Genomic DNA, 24328 nt, shown 5'->3' on the forward strand with positions numbered 1-24328 from the left:
TTCCGTTAAGGTACACGTCGCCCTAAAATTCTTTTTGCCAAAGAAGAAAATCCATTGGAACATAATATAAACACCTTCTGACAGCGCTTAGAAAAATGACAGATGCTAGTATGTGTGTGATGAAATGCATTGGTGCTCAAATTCATTTTGTGATTGCAGGCTTTAAACAGAGATTTCTCGGCAGCGGTTTCTTTGCACGAATAACTGTTGCCGAACAGCAGGGCAGGCTTTACCGCTAGTTTGACGATGCATTTCTAAAACAGGTAGCATACTCACAATTTTGCCTTAGCCAATGTTATTTGCAAATGCACTCCTCATAATTCGTAAATTTCAATATTTGCCGCGAAATACTCAGTAAAAGGAATTATTAGGTTTTTAATTAGTCGCGTTAAGTAGGCTGATGCAAGGGGCTGTTTGGTGAACGCCCATAATTAAGTTGCAGTGAGCATTACAATGGCAAAACAATGACGAGGAAGGGAAGAAGGACGTGAACAGACGAAGGGCAAACAACTAAGTCTTTATTTTTGTTAGAGAACGCGTCGATATACAAAGTGCAAAAAGGGGCGCGGCAAGGAGGGACATACATTTTATATGAAAGTGCTTTTTAACAAATATAGAGGGTTGGTAGTGCATGCTTCGTCCGTGCGCGTCCTTCTTGTCTTCCTTGTCGTTGTTTTGCCAGCGTATAACACAGTGCAACGTAATGAATTCAGTTAGTCAGTCACGGACGATGCTTTATTGTGGAGGGCATGTCCACTCCATAGGATAGTTTAGTTGAAAGACTTCAATTGTCTAGCTGGCACGGGCGATTTCTAAACTTTCAGTGCAACTTCAAAACTATGCCCGATATAGATCTAGCATAATAGTGAGATACATGCAATGCATAATAATGTCTTGTACGCAAAATATTGGGCTTTACTTTCTCCCTAGTCGAACGCTGTTCGAACGAAAGCAAAAATAAAAGATGCATGTTTATCTTTCAACAACAAAAAAGATTTTAATAGATAAATTATTTTCATTGGTTAGTAATATCACACTACGACCTTAGTCTTTGGTGACCTAAGGAAATGCCTTTCAAAGATGTCGGTTCTTTTTCTGCAAACTTGACATTCTTCATCCGAGAGCGCCAGCTGCGGCACCGACCACCTTGTTAACAGCGACCGCCTTCGCAGCGTCGACAAGGGCCTTCTTCGCCTTCTTCCTCCACTTCTTCAACTTCTTGCCGAGTCCATACTCGACCACGGCATCACTGTCGTCTTCCGCGTCGTCTTTGTCCTCTAGGACGTCCAGTACATTGCATTCTTTGACAGCCTCGTCCACTAGCCTCTTGAGACGCTGCTGCAACTCTGCCGGCTCTAACCCCTTGTTAGTTTTAATCCATCTGACCACTGATTCCCAAAGCTGGATGACAGAAGCCTGGAGCTTTTTCTCTGTGGAAGATATGACATGAAAGTAGGGGTCACATATTTGCTGAAAATTGTTGCAAGACGTTCCATAACCTAAAGAGCCAGCGTGTCATACACAAAGCCTGGAGACTGGAGGAAAAGATCAACCCTCACCTAACCTTGCACAAGAGAACACTAAATTTCTTAAACAAGGCGACCAATATATTATGTCTTTTGTATCTCTACTGTATGATGTAGGATACCTAAAATCGGTTTCATCTATGACAAACGTTGCCGTATCTTCTCGCAAAACAGGATAAAGGAACATAGCAGTCTACATTTCTTAGACTAACATTTTGCGACACCATCCTATTATATGATTGTATTGTCCAAAATATTAATACCTATCCGTCACTGCGATTCAGTCAGTGAAGATTTGATTTAATAAACAGGCTTTTCAGTTACGTTTCCCGCCTTACGAGCAACAAAAAGAAAAACCGCAATGTTCGTAGTCTAATGTTTCTTGAATCATGGCAGAACGGACTGCCTGGTTTTTGTTACTTGGGTATACCTTTCTGCTATGTAAATTTAGCGGGAATCCTGAAACAAGTACTTCAGCATTATAAAGATCGTAAGTATGACATTTTCAAGATAAAGATATGGACAGTACCTTGCTCCGTTTGCTGAAGTGCATGCTCATTTTCCGGGGACTTACTGAAAAGAAAAATAAACAAAAATATCTTCACTCACCTTTTGTAATGAAATAAAGGAAAGAACCTTGTTCGATTAGAAATGAAATGTGTGTAAATTTGCAGAAAGTTTCACCGAATCCAAAATTTGAACGGATGACCAAGCAGGGTTCCTGTATACTTACAGGGTGGCCGCACCTGCAAAGGGGCAAAGAAAGTAACAGCTGTAATGCTTTTGCTTTCAAATCACGAGAAATCACATTTTATTTAATTATACTGTAGGTAATCGGCAATTTCACCACTACATTTAAACGAATAACTTGGCGATCTCTTCAATTGTCATGGTATTGAGATTGCTAAGCCCACACGCTGGCATGACAGCCATTTTTACGACGAGGCCGGGAATTTTACAAAATAATTGAATTTCAAGTTTTAAAGCTTCGCAAGCCACCGCCAGGCAGCGTAATGTGTGTGCCGGTGTGAGCTGGGCGATCCGTGAATATTTTCGGGTACTGATCAAGCGGATGAAGGAGTCATCAAGGAAGAAGCAGTGCTAACGCAGCCCAGGCATTACAAATCCATTTTCCTTAAACACGTGCCCTTCACTGTCTTAGCAAGCCTTGCTTTTTGTTGAGTTTATAATTTCCAAACTTATCTCACTCCTACAGGCAACTGAAGTGCCCACGTCATGAACAACGTTATTAACTACTTTGCAGTATAAGCAACACCATCTAATGAATTCTTGTTTAGATGAAAGTACGAAATGTCACGGAGAAGCCGCGTCTCACTGGTGGGGCTGTGGCGTCCGTACTGTGGAAGCAAGTGACAGCCACACTATCGCGCAAATTACGCTTCATCATGGATATCATGACAATGACTTTGTCATAATTTCTGAAACCAGAAATTGGGAGAGTAGGCATATAGGTTCGCCCGCATCACCTAGTTTACTTGTGATATACACGTCGTGGTGGCCTTGTGGTTTAGCCAATTGCACGGCTAAGCCCAAAGACACAGGATCGAATAACGGCCGGAGTGTCCGCAGTTAGATGGAAAGCGTCCATATTCGGCGCATTTCATGCATGGCAACTAACCAGATGTGTTCAAAATATTCCTGAGTCCTCCACTACAGTGTATCTCATGCTCATATTGTGGCTCTGGCCCGTAAAGCTGCAGAACATAACTTTTATTGGTAACATACACTCTGATGTCATTCGTGTAAATTATGTTCTGGTAAATTTTAGCCTGCTAGTTACATGCGTTGCACTGCGTAAAATAGAGGTTCGTGTAAATATTACTTGTGAGAAGGGCATTTCACAGTTTTCTTAGTATGAAGCCTGCACCCTCATTCGTCATTTTGGGTGTATTTGCAAAAGCGTGTGAAAGCTGCCTGTGTTTTATGCTACACGGATGTTATATAAGCCAAACAACTTAATTCCTTGGGTTTATTTTCTACCCGCTAGATGGTCTGTCCGCATGATGTCTGCCTTAAACAATATAATGTACCTCTATCGCAGACGTATGCGGCCGTTCACCAGTTTTCGTTTGAATTGAAATATGCTTTGGATTGTTCTCAGTCCCATAAAAAATTCAAATAAATGTACTGATTTCTACTCACATGCTGTTGCTAAAAGTCCTAAGCACACGATGATTCCGAATGTCTGCATCGCGAAATCGCTGTCTGCCGGAAGAAAAAAAAGAACACATTCACGTTCCGGCGCTGCTCAATTATAGACAACATTAAAGCTACCTTTTTTTTCGTTACCAGACAGAATGTGTGCCGGGGTCAAACGTAGGGCACGCCTTTTCAGTACAAAGGAGAAAGCTATTTTGTTACGACACAAACATTTCTCGCTATTTCGTGAAAGTTGGCGCTTTGGTTTGCTAAATTATCCCAGTGATAAGGTCACACCCTGCCACAGAAACCAATTGGAAGGCAAAATAGATTTCCCTTTTCACAAGCGCTTCGGTGTATCGATCTATGGTGTTGGTCTACCTTGCAGGACAAGGCTGTCTCGAAGGCGCTGACGGCCACCCACCTAAAGTTTCGTACTCCCGTTCCTGCAGAGCCAGAAATGCTACCAAAGCTGTAGATATTTACCTGACTATTTGCATTGGCGACCAGAAACAGCATGTTACATTGAAAAGTAAATATAGGTATGCATCAAGTAAATCAATATAAAAGTAACTCTCTCACTTTTATGTCGCAAAAATATATTGATTCTTTTCCTACGATATTTTGCTGATCTGAACATCTTCTGCAACCAAACTACGGAGTGCCAAGTGTCTGGGATCAGTGACCACAAATACCATCTTGCACTCGTGCCCAAAAAGCAGAACACATTGCATAGTGGGCGCAGAAATATCCATATATCTTTACGTTGACTTAACGTTTACAACCACGTTTTGCAGTTGTAATACATGAAGCAGTTCCATACAAAGGGCCCCCCTTCCCACCCCTCACTCCCCCGTCTCCCCCTGCATAGATCGTCAAGCCAAGCGAAACTCGTTCAGACTCCCAAATTATCTATTATTTCCTTGAGGCTCACAAGATTTACGTATATTACTGCGCTGTCGCATGCAGTAGCATCTCAAGATCAGGCTCACCAATATATATATATATAAATATTCAGCCAGGCTACTCTTCTACAGACTTTCAAGACTCACTCAGACACCTATGCTCTTGGACTACACTCGATTTCCCTCAGATACACAAAATTACAAACAGTTTCACTGAAGGCTTGACGAGCTCGGCGTCAGATTTCATTAAACAACATGGAATAGCTCACTTAGTCCCCTTATTCGAACTCACGGTTATCTCACTCATCTGAAGCACCAGCTAAAGAAGAGTCCCTCATTCACAGCAAGATCAGAGCTTGCTTTAAAGTAGCGATCACACTGAAGTGTACTGACAGGAACTGCCACGCACTCCATTGCGCACATTTATGCTCACATTCACACGTACTCATTCACGCTTCTGATAACGTCCACTTACATTTACTAATGTTCACTCGTATGCAAACTCACGTCCATGTATCCGGAATGCACCCACTCATGTAAATATGCATGATTGGCAACACTGACTCACGCTCACACACTGATAGATTCACGCCATCCAGCAGCTGTGCATGGTTCCTCACACTTACACCCACATATTCAGTATGAACCTAAATCATACCCACTGCCCATGTGTGCTTACGTGCATGTTAGTCTGAGTGGGTCTAAATGAGTACGGCCGTATCTGTACTTATGAGCCTATGTGAGTTGCTCCTTATTTGAGTCTTGGATACCCAATTTTTTTACCCAGCTGGTATTAAGCGCATGAGTTCATGCTTTCCGTGTAAGAGAGACTTACGTCCTTCGCTAAACTTACGTCCTTCGCAATAAATTTTATCCATTCGATCCAGTAAGTTGTGCGAGGACCCAAGAACAAAGAAGTATACTCCCTGTATCAAAGTGTGAAGACATAAACTATAAGGTGATCAATGGTGTTACCATGTTCTTGTGAAGTGTACAGAGGTACTAAACTACTGTGAATTGCGTGCGTTTCATCGTCGCCTGTGAAGAAGTCTTTCCGAGTGCACTTCGCCAGCAAGCAGCACTTATCCCCTTCGCTTATCTGTATTATACGCCAATGTTGTCTTCATTAGAAAGTTTAGCAAAAAGAGAATAACAAACGACAGTGCTCGCTTACCACACGAGTGCGAACTGTCTCCTCCAGCGTACACAACCACACACGCATAACACTTAATATGGCTGTAATGTTTGGCACCAGCTACGTTAGTTGTATTTAATGAGTTCCGAAACCCAAAACTGTTCGGTTCTGGTTCAGAATAATTTAACTACGCTTCGGCTCAGTGCAAGTAGTGAATAAGAATAATGGTAATATCAACAGGACCTGATTGACTAGATATTGCAAGATGAACAGGCGGAGTGCAACCTAACATGATTTGCTAGGGGATAATTACAAAGCTATCGCTTACAAAGTACGCATCCAACTTTGATTCTGTTGGAATTCTCTTTGCGAGTGCTCCGTGAGAATCGTTTACTGAATTTTCCTTCAGCCAGGCTTACGTGGACTCAAGACTAACCAAAGTTGCACTCATTCGGTCTCACTCAGAGTCTAGCCTGAGTCTGAGCATGACTGGGTCGACTTATAGGTGACCCCAAGTTTACCCAAGTTGTATGTACACACAAGTTGAAGCTAGACCAATTCGGAGAGCCCACATGCCAGTCTTTTTTACAGTAATAGGTAAATCTGGTTACCTATACCGAAGAGGTGCCAGTCTAAATCAAACGCATTGTTAAATGCGCTCAGCGAGACTTCCATGAACAGGCGACATGCGTACATTCGGCAGCGTTGCCTGTTATGTAAAATACAGAGTATAGAGACTAATGATGCCGCCAGAACCTTGATGACTGATTTTTTTAGGTTCCCTAGCCTATAGCGACGTAACAAATTCACAGAAGAAACTTTCTTTAACAACACATATAAAACACCAATAAAAACACCAATAAAATTGTGCGTATTTCGCTTATATTTACCTTTGTCGGAGTGAAGTAGAAATACGTGCAGTTGTCTGGTCGCAGGGTACTGAGAAAACATTCCTTGCGGCGCCTATTTATACGAAGGAAAGCGGATGTCCGATCCTGATATTGCCTCGTGCTAGACGCAGACGTTCAAGGTTTATCAGTCATAGTGAATAATGCGGAAAGTACAGAAAAACTGGGGCGCCACATAGCGGCGTGAGATAACGTCAAGGTCATGATACAAAGTCTACGCGCGTTCCATTCTGTGTGGACTCAGTACCGTGCGAAAAACAACGGCGACAGTGTGACGTTGGTTTCGCCGACCACAATTTATCACCGTGTACAAAGTCTGGCCAGGAGCACGTTTCTGCATAGATAATGTCTGAGCAGCAAAGATGGTGCCACAGGCTGTTGCGAATTATAAATAATACAGTTTATTACATTTGCAATGTGCTTTGGCCGCAATAAAGAATGTGGTGTTCAGACGTGCACAATATTTCATAACGGGAGAGTATACCTAAATAAAGCTATCTTGCTTCATCATAGGTTATAAGACAACTTATAAACGAATATGTTTTCTGCACTACGCGAGCCTGTCTTGTTGTGATATTTACTAATTATACTCGGTACCTTCCGCGACGTTTCTTTTGCCACACAAAGACATTGCAAGCAACGCTTTCTGAGAAAACAGGAAACGATAGAGAGAAGAATTGAAACGTGATGCCTTTTGAATAGCTTGCAAAGGACACAAACTTTCTAAAAGAACGAATTCGTGGAGTGCATTGTACACGTCTCCAAGAATATAAAAAGCAGTACTGAACAGTTTTTCTCTGCGAATGAAAGTTTTCATGGAATGTTTTATTTTCGACACTTATTACGATCTCCTTTATTCTTCAACACAGTTTTATGGGAGCATAACGCACTAACGTCCTATTCGTGTGGCATGGCGTTTCTAGGGACATAAGCCACGTGCTATGCTCAAATGCATAAGTTGGTCCTCTATTTCGCTAGGCTCCCTAATTCCAAAATTCAGCTGCGGTGATGACATTCGTCTGGGCACAATATAATCACGGGTCTTGATCCGCAACTTCGTGCAAACCTAAAGAGAGCTTTGAGTATAACTTCAGAGTAGTTGGTTGAAGTTGGCCGGCGAACGTGACATGCCAATTAGGGTGCAAATGTATGGCATCCCAAAGAATGCTCCGGTTTAAGGACAAAGGGACTGCACCTCAATCTCAATAACCAGTGCTGTGCAAAGAGAACGGGTGCCACTACAGGCACAATTGGCGGTGATTGTCGGAGTTCGCCTACCTTAGCACACGGCAGCTAAATTACAATGATAAAAGAGCAATTTGCCCTCTATCAAGTGGCACATGCCCCCTCCCCCTTCTGGGGGAGCCGGCAGTGAAGACGCCTGCACAGCAATTCTATCGATCAAGTGTAATCTCTTCTGTGTTGTGCGCATTGGCGATCCTCAATGGGCTGCCTAGTTTAATGGTCCAACTGGGACATTACATTTTCTTTGCTCGCCGATCCCTAATTGAGATTGGCCTAATTGGCCTAATTGAGATTGGCCTAATTGAGATTGCAAGCACATAAGACTGGTCTAGATCATGTTCAGAATCTGGACATCGCATCAGATGGCCAAACCCTTTAAAATCGGCTGTTTCGCCGCATCTTCTCCCTCGCATCAAAGTTGAAGGCTATTTTTATAACCGCTGCTGGTTCTGAAAACTGAGACTTTCATTACGCCTTCCAGAGATCCCAACAAATGCATAGTTCCCGTTTCTCTTGCGCCCTTGAAATGAAAATCGTTTCAACGGCCTCCTTCAGTGCTAGTCTTACCAGCTCAAACATCTTTTTTTTGCAAGATTTCTGCATTATATTCAGGTATTCTCAGATGCGACATCACCCAACGGCGTCCAAGGTTTTCCTGCAGCCCTATTCTGCCCGTGAGAAAAATCAGACGGGTCTTCCACTTACAGTATCAGGCCTCATCAACTGCGTAGATGGAAGGGATTGGCCTGTGTAGCTCTGAAGCTCTTGCTAGGGCATTTTGCTGCAAAGAAGATGTTTGTCTTGATTCGAGTATCAGTGTACAATTTGCTTGAGTTATGTGAACATGATTAAAGAGACAGAATCTGCTTAAGAGGCTCCCAAGGTCAGGCTAGCATACAGGGACCCCTATGCATAATTGATAGAAACAAATTATTATAGAGTAGGCAAAAAAAATACGCATGAATATAGAAAACAACATTCTACCGTAAAAATAAGTAAACAAAAATGATCAAATGAATCAAGGCCAAGAACACCAAGATAAAAGTTTCAATAAAATATGATCTCATCTACAAAGCCAGAAATTTAATTCTGGAATGATAGATAAGTGAATTTACATATTGCAACCTGTTTCATCGCTATTCCATAAAATTGATTGAAAAACCCCATTAGAAAAGAAACTGCCATAGGGGAACACGTCTTATGAGCTTATGGATTCAAAAGGTAGTTTTCTAATAATTTCAAACATATAGAAAGGAAAAACAATGTGTTCTTCAGATGAGGAAGAATGGCGCAGCATGAAGCTGTCATTTTTCACAATTAGATGCTTTGGCATGTAAAACTTTATTGTTGCGAGCAAAGCGACTAAGGTTAACATTCGTCAAGGAATTACAGCGAATAATATTTATTGTACGTCACCTCACTCCTAAATAACTCGAAAGACATCATTGCGCAAATTATTGTGAGAATTTAATGCGATTTACTCGAGAGCTGTTAGAAATAAAGTATAGCTCATGGTTTTTATGTGTTGAGCAGGGAATAGTACGTGTTACCATAAGTAGGTATGGTGTAATTGATGTGACTGTACGTATACATACATGATCAAGTGAAAGGAGAGCAGAAATTGATAGAAAAGGTCTAGCTTTAATCAAGCTTTAATTCCAAAAGAAGCATTTTTCTCGTGCTGTGAAAGGTGTTTATAAAATTTTATCTGACGATTGAGGTAGGCACAAAGGAATGAAAGAAACTTGCTATATGAAATAGAGTGCCAGTCAAGGTAAACCCTTAATAAATGCGACATGATTATTGAGCGTAACGCGACACGATGAATATATTTTTCCTTTGATTTAAAGTCAAGTGATTGCTGCGCCACCAAGAAAGAATATTAGCTAATGCACTATCTACTTTACAAATCAGCATCGTCAGCTTAAAGGACGCATTGTGAGAGTGAAGCATGTTGGGCAAGGTCAGTTATACACAATGTGAGCAACAGTTGATGATATATGCCACCCTAAGCAGCCCCCGACTAATTTGCTTTGTGTATAAAGTTACGGACCATAAATTAACAGTGAATTTTCTATTATACACGTAGTCTCGGAAAAAATTATAACGCGGGACCTATTGTTCCATATGTTCGGCTGTGCACACCTTAGAGGTCTCTTCACTTCAAACAAAGGACTCCTGGGAATTCATCCTCAAGTGTCCAGAACATCAACAACTCCAGAACGCCCAGAAGGCCCATGATGTTGCGGTGGGTCTCGGCCTGCCAGTCCTGTCATGGTTGAAGCCATCGGCTCACTCTGGATCTCCGCGGACGTGAGCTGTTCAGGACATTAGTGGTCCTTTCATGTGTAGCATGACTCTAGCAGTAATTCAACATGTTGTGGTGTATGCTTGATTGTCCAATCGATACCTGTATTGGCCAGTAGACAGTTGGAGGTCGAATAATTGACTTTTTTATGAGCTCGGTAAAATTGGGACTTTCGGAGGAAATCTTAAAAGATTTACATTGCTGTAGTTCTTATTCGCCACAGCTTCCTCTAAAAGCATTGTGACCAGTATGTCGCAAATGAATGACATCATTTTAGTTTCCTTGGTCAAGGTTCGCCTCGTGCCAGTAGGGCACTAACAGTGACAGTTGCTGTGTTCTAGTGTAAAGTTTGTGTAACGTTCTTGAACACTTCAAGTCTCCTGGAAGTGAGGTGTGCGGCCCCGGAATAAGGCCTTTATCGTAGTGGTGGTGCATCTTAATACATTTCTTATCGCGCCCTTCTAAATGGAAGTCATTTGGAATCCCATTCGCAGCATATTTGCTCTTTCATTACGCGCAACAACACCTAGTATTTTTGAGTTTTTAGACGAAAGTGTTTTATGGTGGACTCCGCCGAAAATCGGTTCGATTTACACACGCCACCCATCGATCATCACGCAGAGGCGCGAGATGGCGATATTTGGCCTTCTTGTGCCTATATATAATGATTGAAAAGAAGGTACGAAAGGACAGAAACATTTGGTTTATCGGATTCAGATTCAGTTCATTGCTCTTTAAATACAGTCAATGGATTAGAGATTGTTTGGAGCTCGGTTTAGCGGACGCAAGGAATACGCGTTTTGACCACTTGAGAGGCGCAGAGTCGACTGGCTTTATTTAAAAGTAACAGAAGCTATGGTGAATGGCTAAAGTGGCAACCCGTTGGGTGAACAGTGGGAAATGACCCCCATGACGAGGCATGGAAAGGGGAACAAGAGGCAATGACCCCTATGGCGAGGCGAACTGAATTTCCGAGTAACGGGACAGCGACGTGACGGATCGTCGCTACAAGGGCTCTCCCCTGTAATGCGGCAGGCTTAGGTGTGAATCGTGGAATAGATAAATACCTAATGTCCAAGTTAAGCTTGTTTCAGGCGGTCACGCAACACTGTCTCTTCTTTGCCACGAACGTCAATGTTCAAGGTTTCCACTGAACGCGAAACCACGCGAAAGGGGCCTTCACAGAAAGGAGTCCGTGTAGGCTTGATGGAGCCGCGCCGCAGAAAGACGTGTGTGTTTGTGCCCATTGTTGCGAAACTAAACACAGGCTACCCGTGGGCTACACGAGGTGGTTTACGTCGAAACTGGTCAAGCCAGGAATGTAGTCTCTCTAAGCACTAAGCGGCCGCTGGCGGTGCCTTGCTGGGTGTCTAAAAACGGGCCCGGAACGCACAACTGCTCACCCATAGAGTATGTCGGCTCTATGAATTGGATGACTGCGGAGTTATTGATTGTTGTTCGCAGCACCAATACTACTAGGGGTAGTCTTTCCACGCAGTGCCGTCTGTCGAGCGTGGCGGTCAATGACGCCTTCCATTGCCAGTGGAGGCGCTCGACCATGCTATTGCTCTGTGGGTGGTAAGCTGTGCTGTTATAAAGGTGCTTGCCGAGCAGTCTCGCAGGGCACGAAAACGCGAGCTTTGAAATTGTTGGCCTCGGTAAGTAGTTATTCGCACACAGCAACCCCACAGCGACACCCAAGTAGGAACAAATGCTTCCGCCACTGTTTCGACCGTGACATCTTATACAGGCGTCAACTCAGGCCACCATAAGTACCGGTCGACATACGTGAGGAGGTCCCTCAAACCTTGGCAGGGTGGAAAAAGCCCTACCTGGTCTAAAGGCAAGTGATAGAAAGAGTTCTCTGGTGGTCGAAATGGCTGCGTTGCTGAACGCGCGTTCTGGGTCACTTTAACGGCTTGACAGGCTTGGCAGCTTCTTGCCCAGCTTCGAACATTTTTAGAACAGACGCGAATTGAATATTGGCCGCCGAAACTCGTTGGATACGAACGGGTAAGGAGCTACCGGTGAGGTGTCGCATGTGACCAATATTGTTGTTTAGGGAAGCGGCACCTCCGCAAGCCGAAACGGCAAGCATTTTTCCCGCAATCGGGGCAGCTTGAGGTCGTTTTGCTGGGAGGAGGCTAGACCTTGGAAATCCACGCAGCGAGCAAGCACAGAGCCGATCTGCGGCAGTGCGTACGCTGCCTGATTTTGGGTACTGGACATATGGCGGATGTTCGTAGAAAATTCAGAGACCACGCCATGTTCATGCAGTCGCTCAAATAAAAGGGCAAGGTGCTCTCTGTGCTAATAGTCTGTGCGACCTGCAACGAGAATGTCGTCAAGATATGTACGGGAGTCCGCGCGTAACCTCGTCCATGAACCTTTGAAAACTTCGCGCCACGTTCTTCAAACCGTAAGGCATATGGACAAACTCAAATAGGCCGAATGGAGTAGTGATTGCGCTCTTCGGAGTGTCGATCGGTTCGGCATGAATTTCGTGGTACGCGCTCATCAAATGTATCTCGCTGTATATTATGGTTCCTGTGAGATTGGTGCAGGAAGTCGTGTATTCAGACAAGGGGTATTGGTCCGAAGTAGTCTCAATATTCAAAGCTCGGCAATTACCACAAGGCCGCCAATCACCACAGTCCGGCTTTGGAATAAGATGGAGAGGTGAAGACTAATTGCTGGAGGAAAGACGAATAACGTCCATTTGAAGCACGTGTTCGAACTCACGGTGGGCGACTTCCAACCTCCGTCTAGCGAGCCTCCGTGGCCGATTGGCGACAGGTGAGCAGGTGGTGGTGATATGATGCGACGCCTTGTGTTTCAGGGGCAGCGCATAGCCTTGGGGCTTCGTGAGTTGCGGGTACTCAACAAGTATCTTGTCGTACGCTGAGACTGCCCGAAACCTATGGATGCCAGATGAGGGGAGGTTCGATTACAGGCCATGTACATCGAGGGGTGTGACGTCATCCTTTAGCTGCCGATCGCGAACACTCACATCGAGGTTTCAATGGCTGAGGAAGTCCGCTTATAGTATGGAAAAGCTGACGTCGGCGACCACAAACACCCGTCTGTGCAAGCACCGGAGTCTGATGTCTAGCGTTATGGGCTGGAGCACATACAATGCGATGGCAGTGTTGCTCACTGCGTGAAGCGTTGGCGTCGTTTGCCGCGTTCGCGATCTGCGGCCGTGGCGGCAACGATAGACGGCTCGGCTCCGGTGTCGACAAGGAGGCGGTTGCCGGTGATGCGGTCGACCACGAAGAATAGGCGGCTTGCCCGAGGACCGATGTTGCATGCCGCCGTTAGTGACTGGCCGGCGCGTTATCCGTCTACAAACAGGGTTGAGTGCAGCGACTTGCTTGTTCGCAAAAGCGACGGTGGTACCAGCAAAACTGCCGCGGTGAATTTCTAAGTGCACTGCGAGACTGAGAAGCCAAATGGATGCGCCGATGTTGGTCCTCAGTATTGCCGGCAGTCGTCAGCTTCTTCTGAGCACTGATACAGTGGTCGACTGTTTCCTCCTGGCACGAGAGTCAGTCTCCTGATTCTGAGGCTCTCGCAGCGGCGATAGGTAGCCGTGCCGCACATGAGCAGTCGCATATGCGGTCAGCGAATGCAGCTAGACGATCGAGACTCGTCTCGGCGGAACCCGCTAGCACCATGTGTGCGGACTGGGGGAGGCACCACAAGAGCAGCTCGCGCAAAACGGAATGCTGGTTTTCGTTTGCGGAGTGTCGCTCAGCAACTGGCGCAACCTGTGCAGCAGTTGTGACGGTCATTGGTCACAATGTTCCTCGGAGAGGAGCTGTTCGTGCCTACTCTGTTGCGATGGCTCGAGGTGTTGCAGGAGCGTGCGTTTCAGTTCGTCGTGCACGGTGACCGAAGGCGTACGCGCACTTTCAAGTCGTCTGTGGTATCGGCGATCTCGGAGGGCAGCGTGGCCACGAGGTGCAGGTATTTTTGTGCCGGAGTTGAAAACGGGCCGCGACTTTCATAAAGCAAACTCGGGGATAGTTGGGCCAATACTGGGAAACTGAAGCTCTGTGGCTTTTGACAGGAGGCGTAATCGCGGCGTCGTCTCTGTCAGCAGGAGTAGAAGCAGCGTCGTTCATGGCTAGCCTTTGAAAAAAAGCGTAAATATCGTGGGTCACCAGTTGTGAGCTCGGTTTAGCGCAGGCAAGGATTACATGTTTTAACAGCTCGAGAATGGAGAGTCGACTGGCTTTGTTCAAAACTAAAAACAGGTTTGCCAAGTGGCTGTGGTGGCGCCGCCATCATGCGAACAGGGGGCAATGACGCCCACGGCGAGGCAAGCTGTATTTCCGAGGAGCGGTAACAAAGGCGTGACGGACGGTCGCTACAAGATATTCTACAGACGGGGTACCAAAAATCAATTACTGCAAAGGGACTCTCGGTTAAAATAGAAATGTAGATACGCATTAAATATCAGGAAGGTAAGCGAAACAAAAAAACACAATCACGTAAAATACAGCAAAGAAAATTGTCAATACAGTTGCCTATACAATACAAAGAAATACAATTGTCAATATGCAATCCTTCAGTAAAGATACTGTCAAGACATACAAATGGTTAAAGTAGTACAAGAACAGTTTACATTGGCTATACACATGAAATGGCTTGACGCTATGTTTAATGCATGAAAGGATTATGTTGATTTAATGGCGTTGGATAAACCATAAGATAATATAATAGCTGTGAATCACGATGTCATATTTTCATAACGAGAATATACCATAGGTAGTGGAAATTTGGGGTTAAGTGCAAACCTAGATTCATTCTTATTAATAGGGTACATGGAATCAATGAATTTGTGTGAAACATTTCATTGAGTAATTTATGAAACACTGTTTTTGAAGGTTAGCTGTGCAATTTCATCAAAATAATGATCTTGTTTTCACGAAGTAACCATTGGCAAACAAAACGCTGCTAGTAATATTGCTTGTTGTTTGATTTTGTGAGCATTGTATAGATAAAATATCAGACCAATGTTTTACCCCATTGAAAAATGCCGTAAGTTATGTGGCTGTCGGTGGAGGATGTTGAGGTTAAGTTTATTCATATGCAAAACATAGGTACATAAATGTAATATACAGACGAGGGTCCCAAAGTACTATTACTGAAAACGGGACCCTCGGTTAGTAAATGCAACAGAATTGCAAAATTGTTGCCAGCATAACAGTGGATAGCATAATAGTATATTAGTAGCAACAAAAGCCGATGACGATAACGAAAGAAAACTCAAGAAACAATGCTCTAATCGATGCAGTGTAACATAAATAACAATGGAAGTGGCAGAAACTTTATTATTTTTAAAGGTATAAAAGAAAAACAGAACAAACAAAGAGAAAAAAGTGTGCCGCAGTGCGAACACTGAGAAAAATAAACAGGTGATTGGGTGACTATGAAAACAAAAATGTTTATTAAGAAAAATGATCAGAGGTTAACAGAAAATCTTTTAGCGAAGCTTTGAAATGCTGAAATGTAGGTAGTATTTTAAGTGAAGCAGGGAAACGATTCCAGAGTGTAATGCTAGTGAATGCAGATGTTTTTTTTACGTTAGTTAGTGTGAACTGATGGTAACAAAAAATTGAAATTAGAAGTAAACCTAGGAGGGTTTGTCTTTCTAAGGCAGCTGCTTTGAATACGTTGAAAGGTCCGCTGGTAATCAAGCAATTTATAAAACATTATTGATAAATTGTAGTTCAACCACTTTTTGTACATAAAAGTTTGTACTGCTGAAGCAGGCTGATAGCATTAGAGCGCGGCGAAATGTGGGGAATGGTAGGGATTACTTGATTTTCTATATGCTGAACGGAAGACAAAAAAATGTAGATATCTATTACCCCAAACGATTAATCCGTAGTTAATGTGGGAATGAACGTGACGTAGAGTGAAAGCAAAGCACAAGGAGAAAAACAGCGCCGTGCTTTGATAATCGCACGGATACCAAAAGCGCACTTCAGCTTGACATGATTGATATGCAGGTAAAACATCAGATGGCTGTCTAAGATATCACATAGAAATGAAACGGAGTCGCTAATGGAAATAAAATGATTGCCTAAGGTTAACAAAGGAGGTATAATTAGTGACTTTTGGTGTGAATGGAGTACTAAAATTTTCGTTTTAGAGGGAATAATGACAAGATCGTTGTCATTGCAACATTTTAATTATGTGGTGAATAGTTTTATTTAGTTTCATTACTAGAGAAGAGATACACTTATCTGCTATAGATATAGTTGTATCGCGAGCATATAGAACGTAATGAATTAAGTCTGTGTCGTCTGGCATAACATTATTGTAAACAGAAAAAAGCAAAGGCCCCAGTATTAGGCCCTGTGATACCCCTTGGTTAAGTTTCTCAGAAGGGGAAAAAGTTTCACACGCATAAACAATGAATTCCCTATCAGGCAAATGACTTTTTAAGAAGGCTAGGACAGTGTCAGCTATTCCATATGCTTTAAGTTTACGAAACAAAATCATGTGAGGAATAGTACCAAATGCCTAAGTAAGGTCTAAGAATTCGGATCCAACGTATTAATTATTGTGCAATTCTTATTAAAATCATTTAGGCAAAGTAGAGCTAAGTCGGTGGAGCTTCCAGACCGAAAACTGAACTGGCAGGATTTCATTATATGACACTTTTCCAAATACTAGCTTAATCTGATCAAAAAAAAATTTTTGAATTGTAATACTGAAGGAACAAAAAACCGAAATTGGACGGTAATTTGAAATTAGTGATTTAATACGTTTATGAAACACTGCAATAACCTTTGCACGTTTTCGCAATGGTGAAAATTCACGAGAAATAACGATCTGTTTAATTACTACGCTGAGGGGCTCACATACGGCACAGCGACAAGCTTTGGGTGGCGCACTGCAATACCATCTAATCCTGGACTTATGTTACGAAGATTACGCGTAATAGAAAGCACTTCATGTGGCGCAACAGGATGAAGGAAAGATAAATGGCTCAGGCGGTCTATTTTAGGCTGGGAGTTTGTTTGCTTGCTTCTCTCAGGTAATGGAAAATGATCAGAAAATGCGTTTGCTATCTGAGCAGGCTGACAAAAAGTACGATAGTCACGTACAATTTTAGAGATAAACTTAGGCGGCTCACTGTTCAAAAAGTCATTCGGCAACTGCCATTGCTTTTTAGCGTTGTTTTCATTCTGCAAGAACGCTGTTTCTTAGTAAACGCTTTTTCTCTTCTCTGAGAGTCCTGTTAAGAACCTTGCAGTATGTTTTGTACCGATTTATTACACAGTTAAATGGTTGTTTTTTAGTCTTTTTATACAAATTACCTTTTTTCCGCACGCTCTGCAGCAGACCATCCGTCATCCAAGGATCATTAGGGCATTTAAAGCGATTTTTACATCGCACAGTTCGAGAGCAAGTACTGACTGCTTTAGTGAATAATTTGAAGAACAAATGAAGAGCCGCTATAGGGTCTTTAAAAAATTCAAATCTGACCAGGCAGTGGATTTAATGATAGAAATGAATTTATCTGTGCCGAGAACTGTTGTGAAGAATGAAATGACAATGCTAGCCAAACGTGTTTCGAAGATTGCGAAAATGGGAAGGTTATCAGTGAGGTCAGTACTAACAACGCCCGCCAAAATGGGTACGTCTAGGTTTGTTAAAACATGATCAATTAGTGAGTCAGAACACTCACTACCACACCTTGTAGGCTATTTCCTGAGGGATTCAAGGACGTAGCCACTAAAACAGTCAGTGTAGGTTGTATACAAACTAGAATTACCATCGAGCAGGTTGATGTTTACATCTCCCACAATCACAACACTCTTATTTTCCGACAGCAGTTTGTTAAGTATGTTGTCAAGAGCATGGATGAAATCCGAAACGTTAGAACCTGGTGGCCTATAAATACGATCGAGAACAAACCTTTTATTGCTGCATGCCTCGAAGGGCTTGTTAGTTTCCATCCATGCCACTTCGCAGCAATAGAGGTGAAAGTTTAAATCATTTCGGCGAGTGTAACTGATGCAGGGAGAAACAAAGATGGCAGCCCCACCATGCCTACTGTTTAAACGGTGACAGTATTCAGGAGCGTAAGAACGGAACCCATGCATGTTGCTGTCATCGCTAGAAAACCATTTTTCGGAAACACAAATAAAAAAGGAATCATGAGCAAGCGAAGATAAACAATTATCTATCCCCTCGTGATTCTTTCGTAGAGTACATGCGTTAAAATCAATCAGTGAAGGATTACTGTGACAAAGCCAAGAACGAAGTTCACAAGAATACGTACAGGTTATTGCGATGAAAAAGCAACCCGGCACGTGTAATCAGCACAATAGGCACTCTTACGTGAATATGCGCCTATCCGACTTGGCTGAAATCCGAAACAACCTGCTATCACTATCACTAGTGAAGTGCTAATAACGTGTATTTGAAAAAAAAATGTTTTTCTTTTTAATAATGCTTTATTACTTAAAATACGCTTCTCCTAAATGAAGGCAATTTCTTCAAAAAACTTTAGAATAGAATCTAATTTGTTACCCGAAAGTGACACACAGTCGAAGACGTGTATGTGATGGCCATCTAAGTTAGCTGAGGCATGTTGGTTAGTATTCTTCCGCTTCTTCCAAAGATATAAAAAGAGCTTTGGTACGACCGATAATTAAAATGATTCCAAAAACACCATGCGATAATCTGTTTAGCTTTGTTTAGCCCAAATATTAAGGTTGGTAAAGTTTCGTCACACAAGTACATGGTAGCATTGTCTGCTTGTCGTACGCATTGTACAGATTTAAAAAAAACGTGGGTAAATTATTACGAATAATGGGGAATAGTAAGGGACGTAGTCTGGAACCTTGTGGTATACCTGCTATATTGGCTTCAGTACCGGAATAAATTCCTTTTGAAAAAAATATTTTGCTCTGTCATCCAGTATACTTTTGAGCAATTTTGGTACTGCACGGGTAAATGCCAGGGCTTCTACATAATTAAAAACTACCCTATAATTAATTGTATCATAAACTTTATGAATACCTAACCAAAAATACCTAACCAATGAAGTTACACGTATTAAGCGAGTGACGAAGTATTAGGAATATGAAAGCTAAGATAGACGAACTACCAGCACGAAAACCAAATTGACAATATTTCAAGAAATTATATATTTTAATACATATTTAAGCCCTTGCAAACTAATCTTTACACAAGTTTACTAATGAACGCGAGAATTAAAATAGGGATGAAGATTACCACCTCGGATTTGTTACCTTTCTTATGTACAGCGACAATCAGCTTTTTAAGCAATGTAGAAAAATGACGCTTCAAAAATGTGTTTCATTATAATCAAGGTGTTTGAGATATGAGTGGTGCAATAAGCTTCAAATGAAATAAATAAATGTTATTTTAGGCAGGGCTAGTGTGCTTCAAAGCTAATGCCAGGAAGCATACCTCATCAGTAGCTACGGGAAAGAGAAAAAAAACGAGATATGTAGAGGTCATCTTACCACTGTTTTATATGCAAAGGAGGTAGTCAGTGGAACAATTTGCTATGCTAGAATAATCACCAATAGCTTTGTTGTTGCAACTGATTTTAGCAACCGCATTACTGGACTTAGGTCAAATGATGAACGCATTGTGGAAATTGTCATTGTTTTTTGGGATCCTGTTTCTATTATGGGAATTAATTTGCGTGCTACGGTCGTTTAGACTTCAGCAATATTTTCAGGTTGTAACAATAATTTTTATCACGTGCAGCTAAGCATACATTGAAAAGTTTCTTTAGGTACGTCCGCATAGTTTTTTCTTCTCATACTAGTTTTTAAACATTTAGTTACCCAAGAATTACTGGGAAACTTAGAACGTTTCCCGCATGTGACGGCAGTTGTGTTAGCGCGAACATCTTCTAGAAAGAGCAAAGAAAACTTTTCAAGAGCTTCTTCGAGATCATTCAGAGATGTAGTTAGAGACCAATAAGTACCTTTTACAGTGTTAACGAAACTACCTTGGTTGAACTGAGATGTCTGAATATTCGGCGTGAAAAGTAACAAATATTACGCAATGGTCTGTGATCTGTGTGTCTATGTTACCAGAGTTTGGAGTTGGCACAATGTTAGAGAGTGGTCAAGAAGCCTGCTGTTACCTTGAGTAAAACACCTAACAGGAGAGGTAATGATTCAAGCCCGGAGCAAGCACAATGGTCTATATAAGCTGTTATAATTTCATTATCGCCATTGAGTATGGTAATGTTAATATCACCAACATTTGGAACTTACTTATATTCAAGCGTAATTTTTTGCAGAACCATGGAGAAGCTCACTCAGAAAATCAAAGACAGATGAAGATGGAGAGCCGTTGACACGACTGAGAATAAACCTTTTATGAATGTTTGAAGTCAGTTTTAATCCATACTGATTCACAGGGACTTATATTTACAACAAAGTCAAGCCTACCATTACAATTAATATGATGAAGCGAAACAACATATAGCGGAACGAGCATGGCGATACAAAATACGGTGGCCGTACTCTGCTTGGTATGAATAAAAACTATAATTTACCATCCGTAATAATAAACCATCTTTATGAAACACAAATAAATGAAAACTGATCACTAAGGAAGTTACTGAATACGGAAATGGTGACGTGGTTCGTCTGCAATCTTCCCGCATTGATATTGTTACGTAAGAAGACGCAAATGAAAAGCTATATACAAGTATATTTACAACGTAATACGCCGCACTTGGCCAAGAGGCAACAGCCCGCGCTAGCCTCCAATCGTTGTCGTCGTCTTCTTCCTGCTCAGCTCTTCGTCAGTGGGAACATACCCCGTAGCAGTACCCCCGGCGGCAAAAGCGCCGTCCCGGAGCGACTAAAGGCTGGACTCTGAAGCAGTGTAGTAGCTCTTGAGCCTACTGACGTGCACGACATCACTAGACGCCAGAGTAGATGACGAGGTTGAGCTCACAGGAGCAATTTCATAAGTCACAGGCGTCACCTGGCGCAGCACGCGGTAGGGTCCTGTGTATCGCGGAAGGAGCTTTTGTGAAAGTCCGACGTGAAGAGAGGGCGACCACAAGAGCACGAGCGCACCAGGCGAAAACTGTACGTCACGGTGGCGGGTGTTGTACTGACGCTGCTGAGTGGTTTGCGAGTCCGTCAGTCGAGCACGGGCAAGCTGGCGTGCATGGTCGGCGAGAGAGATGGCGTCGCCCGCATACTCGCTTGTTGAGATCGAAGTAGGAGGAAGTGCCGTGTCAAGGGGCAAAGTCGGTTCACGACCGTAGAGCAGATAAAAGGGAGAAAATCCGGCGGTGTCGTGCCGGGAAGAATTATAAGCGAATGTGACGTAAGGAAGGGCATTGTCCCAGTCGCGGTGGTCCTTGGAAACGTACTTTGACAGCATATCGGTGAGAGTACGGTTTAACCGCTCTGTCAGGCCATTGGTTTGAGGATGGTATGAGGTAGTCAGCTTGGGTTGAGTGGAGCAGGAACGTACAATGTCGGCGATAACTTTCGAGAGGAAGTTACGACCACGGTCAGTGAGCAGCTGTCGCGGGGCGCCATGAAGTAAGATAATGTCCCGCAAGAGAAAGTCCGCGACGTCAGTGGCGCAATTGGTAGGGACAGCCCGCGTGATAGCGTATCGGGTGGCGTAGTCAGTTGCGACGGCTACCCATTTGTTCCCAGAGGATGACGTGGGAAAGGGACCGAGGAGGTCTAATCCAACACGAAAGAATGGTTCCACAGGGACAGTGATCGGCTGGAGATGACCGGCAGGTAGCACCTGAGGTGTTTTCCGACGCTGGCAGGTATCACAGGCAGCAACATAGTGTCGGACAGAGCGAGCGAGACCAGGCCAATAGAAGCGGCGGCGGACGCGGTCGTACGTGCGGGTTACGCCAAGATGTCCTGCAGTAGGTGCGTCATGCACCTCAAAGAGCACAGTCTGTCGTAGATGTTTTGGCACGACAAGAAGAAGATCAGATCCGTCAGGGAGGAAGTTCCTTCGGTACAGAATGCCGCCCTGGAGGACATATCGGCGAACGGATGCGTCGGTAGGTGTAGAGCGCAGACGCTCGATGAGTACTCGCAGCGATAGGTCTCGGTACTGCTCATCGGCGATGTTAACGAAGGCAGACACAGAGAAAATGCCGTCGGCAGTACTACTGTCGGCGTCGTCAGGCTCGTCTACCGGGTAGCGAGACAGGCAGTCAGCGTCCTTGTGTAGTCGGCCAGATTTGTAGGTAACAGAGAACGAATATTCTTGGAGGCGTAGGGCCCAGCGACCAAGTCTTCCTGAAGGGTCTTTCAATGAGCATAACCAACAAAGCGCGTGATGGTCTGTGATAACGGAAAAGGGTCAGCCATATAAGTATGGGCGGAACTTCGCAACCGCCCAAACTAGGGCCAGACACTCACGCTCAGTGATGGAATAGTAGCGCTCCGCGGGTGAGAGGAACCTGCTGGCGTAAGCGATAACACGGTCGTTGCCGCGCTGGCATTGTGCCAGTACTGCGCCAATTCCGTGACCGCTGGCATCAGTACGAACTTCGGTAGGCGCAGACGGATCGAAATGGGCCTGAACGGGAGGCGTTGTGAGAACGTCGATTAGATGCGAGAATGCAGAGGCCTCGTTAACGCCACACTGGAAAGGGGCGTCTTTTTTTCAAAAGCTCGGTTAGTGGTCGTGCTATGGCCGCGAAATTTTTCACGAAACGGCGGAAGTAGGAACAAAGGCCGATGAAGCTGCGCACATCCTTGACACACTTCGGAACAGGAAAGTGCGTAACAGCATGGATCTTGCCTGGGTCCGGTTGCACTCCGTTCGCGTCAACGAGATGCCCAAGGACGGTAATCTGGCGACTGCCGAATTGGCACTTCGATACGTTCAGTTGCAGACCGGCGCGACGAAAAACTTCCAGGACTGCCGAGAGGCGCTCGAGGTGCGTAGCGAACGTTGGGGAGAATACTATGACGTCGTCCAAGTAGCACAGGCATGTGGACCATTTGAAACTGTGAAGAAGGGAGTCCATCATGCGTTCAAAAGTGGCAGGAGCGTTACATAGACCAAACGGCATTACTTTGAATTGATAAAGACCGTCCGGAGTTACAAAAGCAGTCTTCTCGCGGTCGAGATCGTCCACAGCAATCTGCCAGTAGCCGGAGCGGAGGTCAATAGAAGAGAAGTAGCGAGCACCATGGAGGCAGTCAAGGGCGTCATCGATCCGAGGTAGGGGATACACGTCCTTTTTGGTAACCCTGTTAAGGTGCCGATAATCCACGCAAAAGCGCCATGAACCATCCTTCTTTTTTACAAGTACAACCGGTGACGCCCATGGACTACATGAAGGTTCTATGATGTTATTGGCAAGCATTTTGCGAACTTCAGCGTGAATAACTTGACGCTCAACCGGTGACACTCGATACGGACGGCGATGAATAGGAGGGGCATCGCCGGTATTAATGCGATGTTTAACAGTTGTAGTTTGGGCCAAAGGACGATCGTTAAAGTCAAAAATATCGTTGTAGGAAAGCAGAACGCGGTAGAGCTCACGAGCGTGCTCGGACGGCATGTCGGGCGCAATCATTTTCTGTAAGTCGGCGATGGTGCAAGGTGTCGACTGAGATGGTAGAGGCGGATCGGCTGAATTCCTGTCTACCTCAATAGATGCTATTGAGTGATCTTCGAATGAGCAAAGCTGGGCCAGAGACATCCCGCGGGGCAGCACTTGTGTCGTCAAGCCAAAATTGACCACTGGCAGGCAGACGCAATTAGCCGTAATAGATAAAACGGTATGAGGTACCGTGATCCCGTGTGTAAGGAGGACGTCTTGTATAGGAGCCGCGATATAGTGACCGTCGGGCACTGGTGGGGATGACACTAGGTCAACGTAAGTCAGTGCCGTAGGTGGCAAGCGAACAAAGTCGACGGAACTGAGGCGACTGGGGTGTGGTTCAGCGGGATCCAGAACAGGCAGGTCAAGGCGGAGAGTACTGGCGGAACAATCAATGAGAGCAGAATGTGCGGAGAGGAACTCTAAGCCGAGGATGATGTCGTGGGGACAGTGGGCGATGACTGTGAATAGCACGACTGTTGAGCGATCGGCGAAGGAGACGCGGGCGGCACAC

The 24328-nt window shown here is 44.1% G+C and overlaps 1 protein-coding gene across 4 annotated transcripts; it reads right to left on the reverse strand.

Moving 5' to 3' along the window:
• Nucleotides 1-498: 498 nt before the first annotated feature.
• Nucleotides 499-6769, reverse strand: LOC135903075 (uncharacterized). 4 transcript variants are annotated; one of them, XR_010564703.2, is made up of 5 exons: nucleotides 6617-6769; nucleotides 3690-3752; nucleotides 2211-2272; nucleotides 2056-2099; nucleotides 499-1430 (listed from the first exon to the last, which is right to left on the reverse strand). XR_010564703.2 is itself a non-coding variant. In XM_065433441.2 (5 exons), exons 1-5 carry the CDS (start codon nucleotides 6675-6677, stop codon nucleotides 1114-1116), a joined length of 498 nt encoding a protein of 165 aa, XP_065289513.1. In that variant the 5' UTR covers nucleotides 6678-6744; the 3' UTR covers nucleotides 499-1113. The 4 variants fall into 4 exon arrangements, 2 of the variants coding, with proteins under 2 accessions (XP_065289513.1, XP_065289514.1); XM_065433441.2 differs by having other exon boundaries at nucleotides 2260-2272; nucleotides 6617-6744; XR_010564704.2 differs by lacking the exon at nucleotides 3690-3752 and having other exon boundaries at nucleotides 6617-6733.
• Between the last annotated feature and the right edge of the window lie 17559 nt (nucleotides 6770-24328).

Source organism: Dermacentor albipictus, chromosome 1 (genome assembly GCF_038994185.2).
Source record: "Dermacentor albipictus isolate Rhodes 1998 colony chromosome 1, USDA_Dalb.pri_finalv2, whole genome shotgun sequence".
NCBI classification, from domain to species: domain Eukaryota; kingdom Metazoa; phylum Arthropoda; class Arachnida; order Ixodida; family Ixodidae; genus Dermacentor; species Dermacentor albipictus.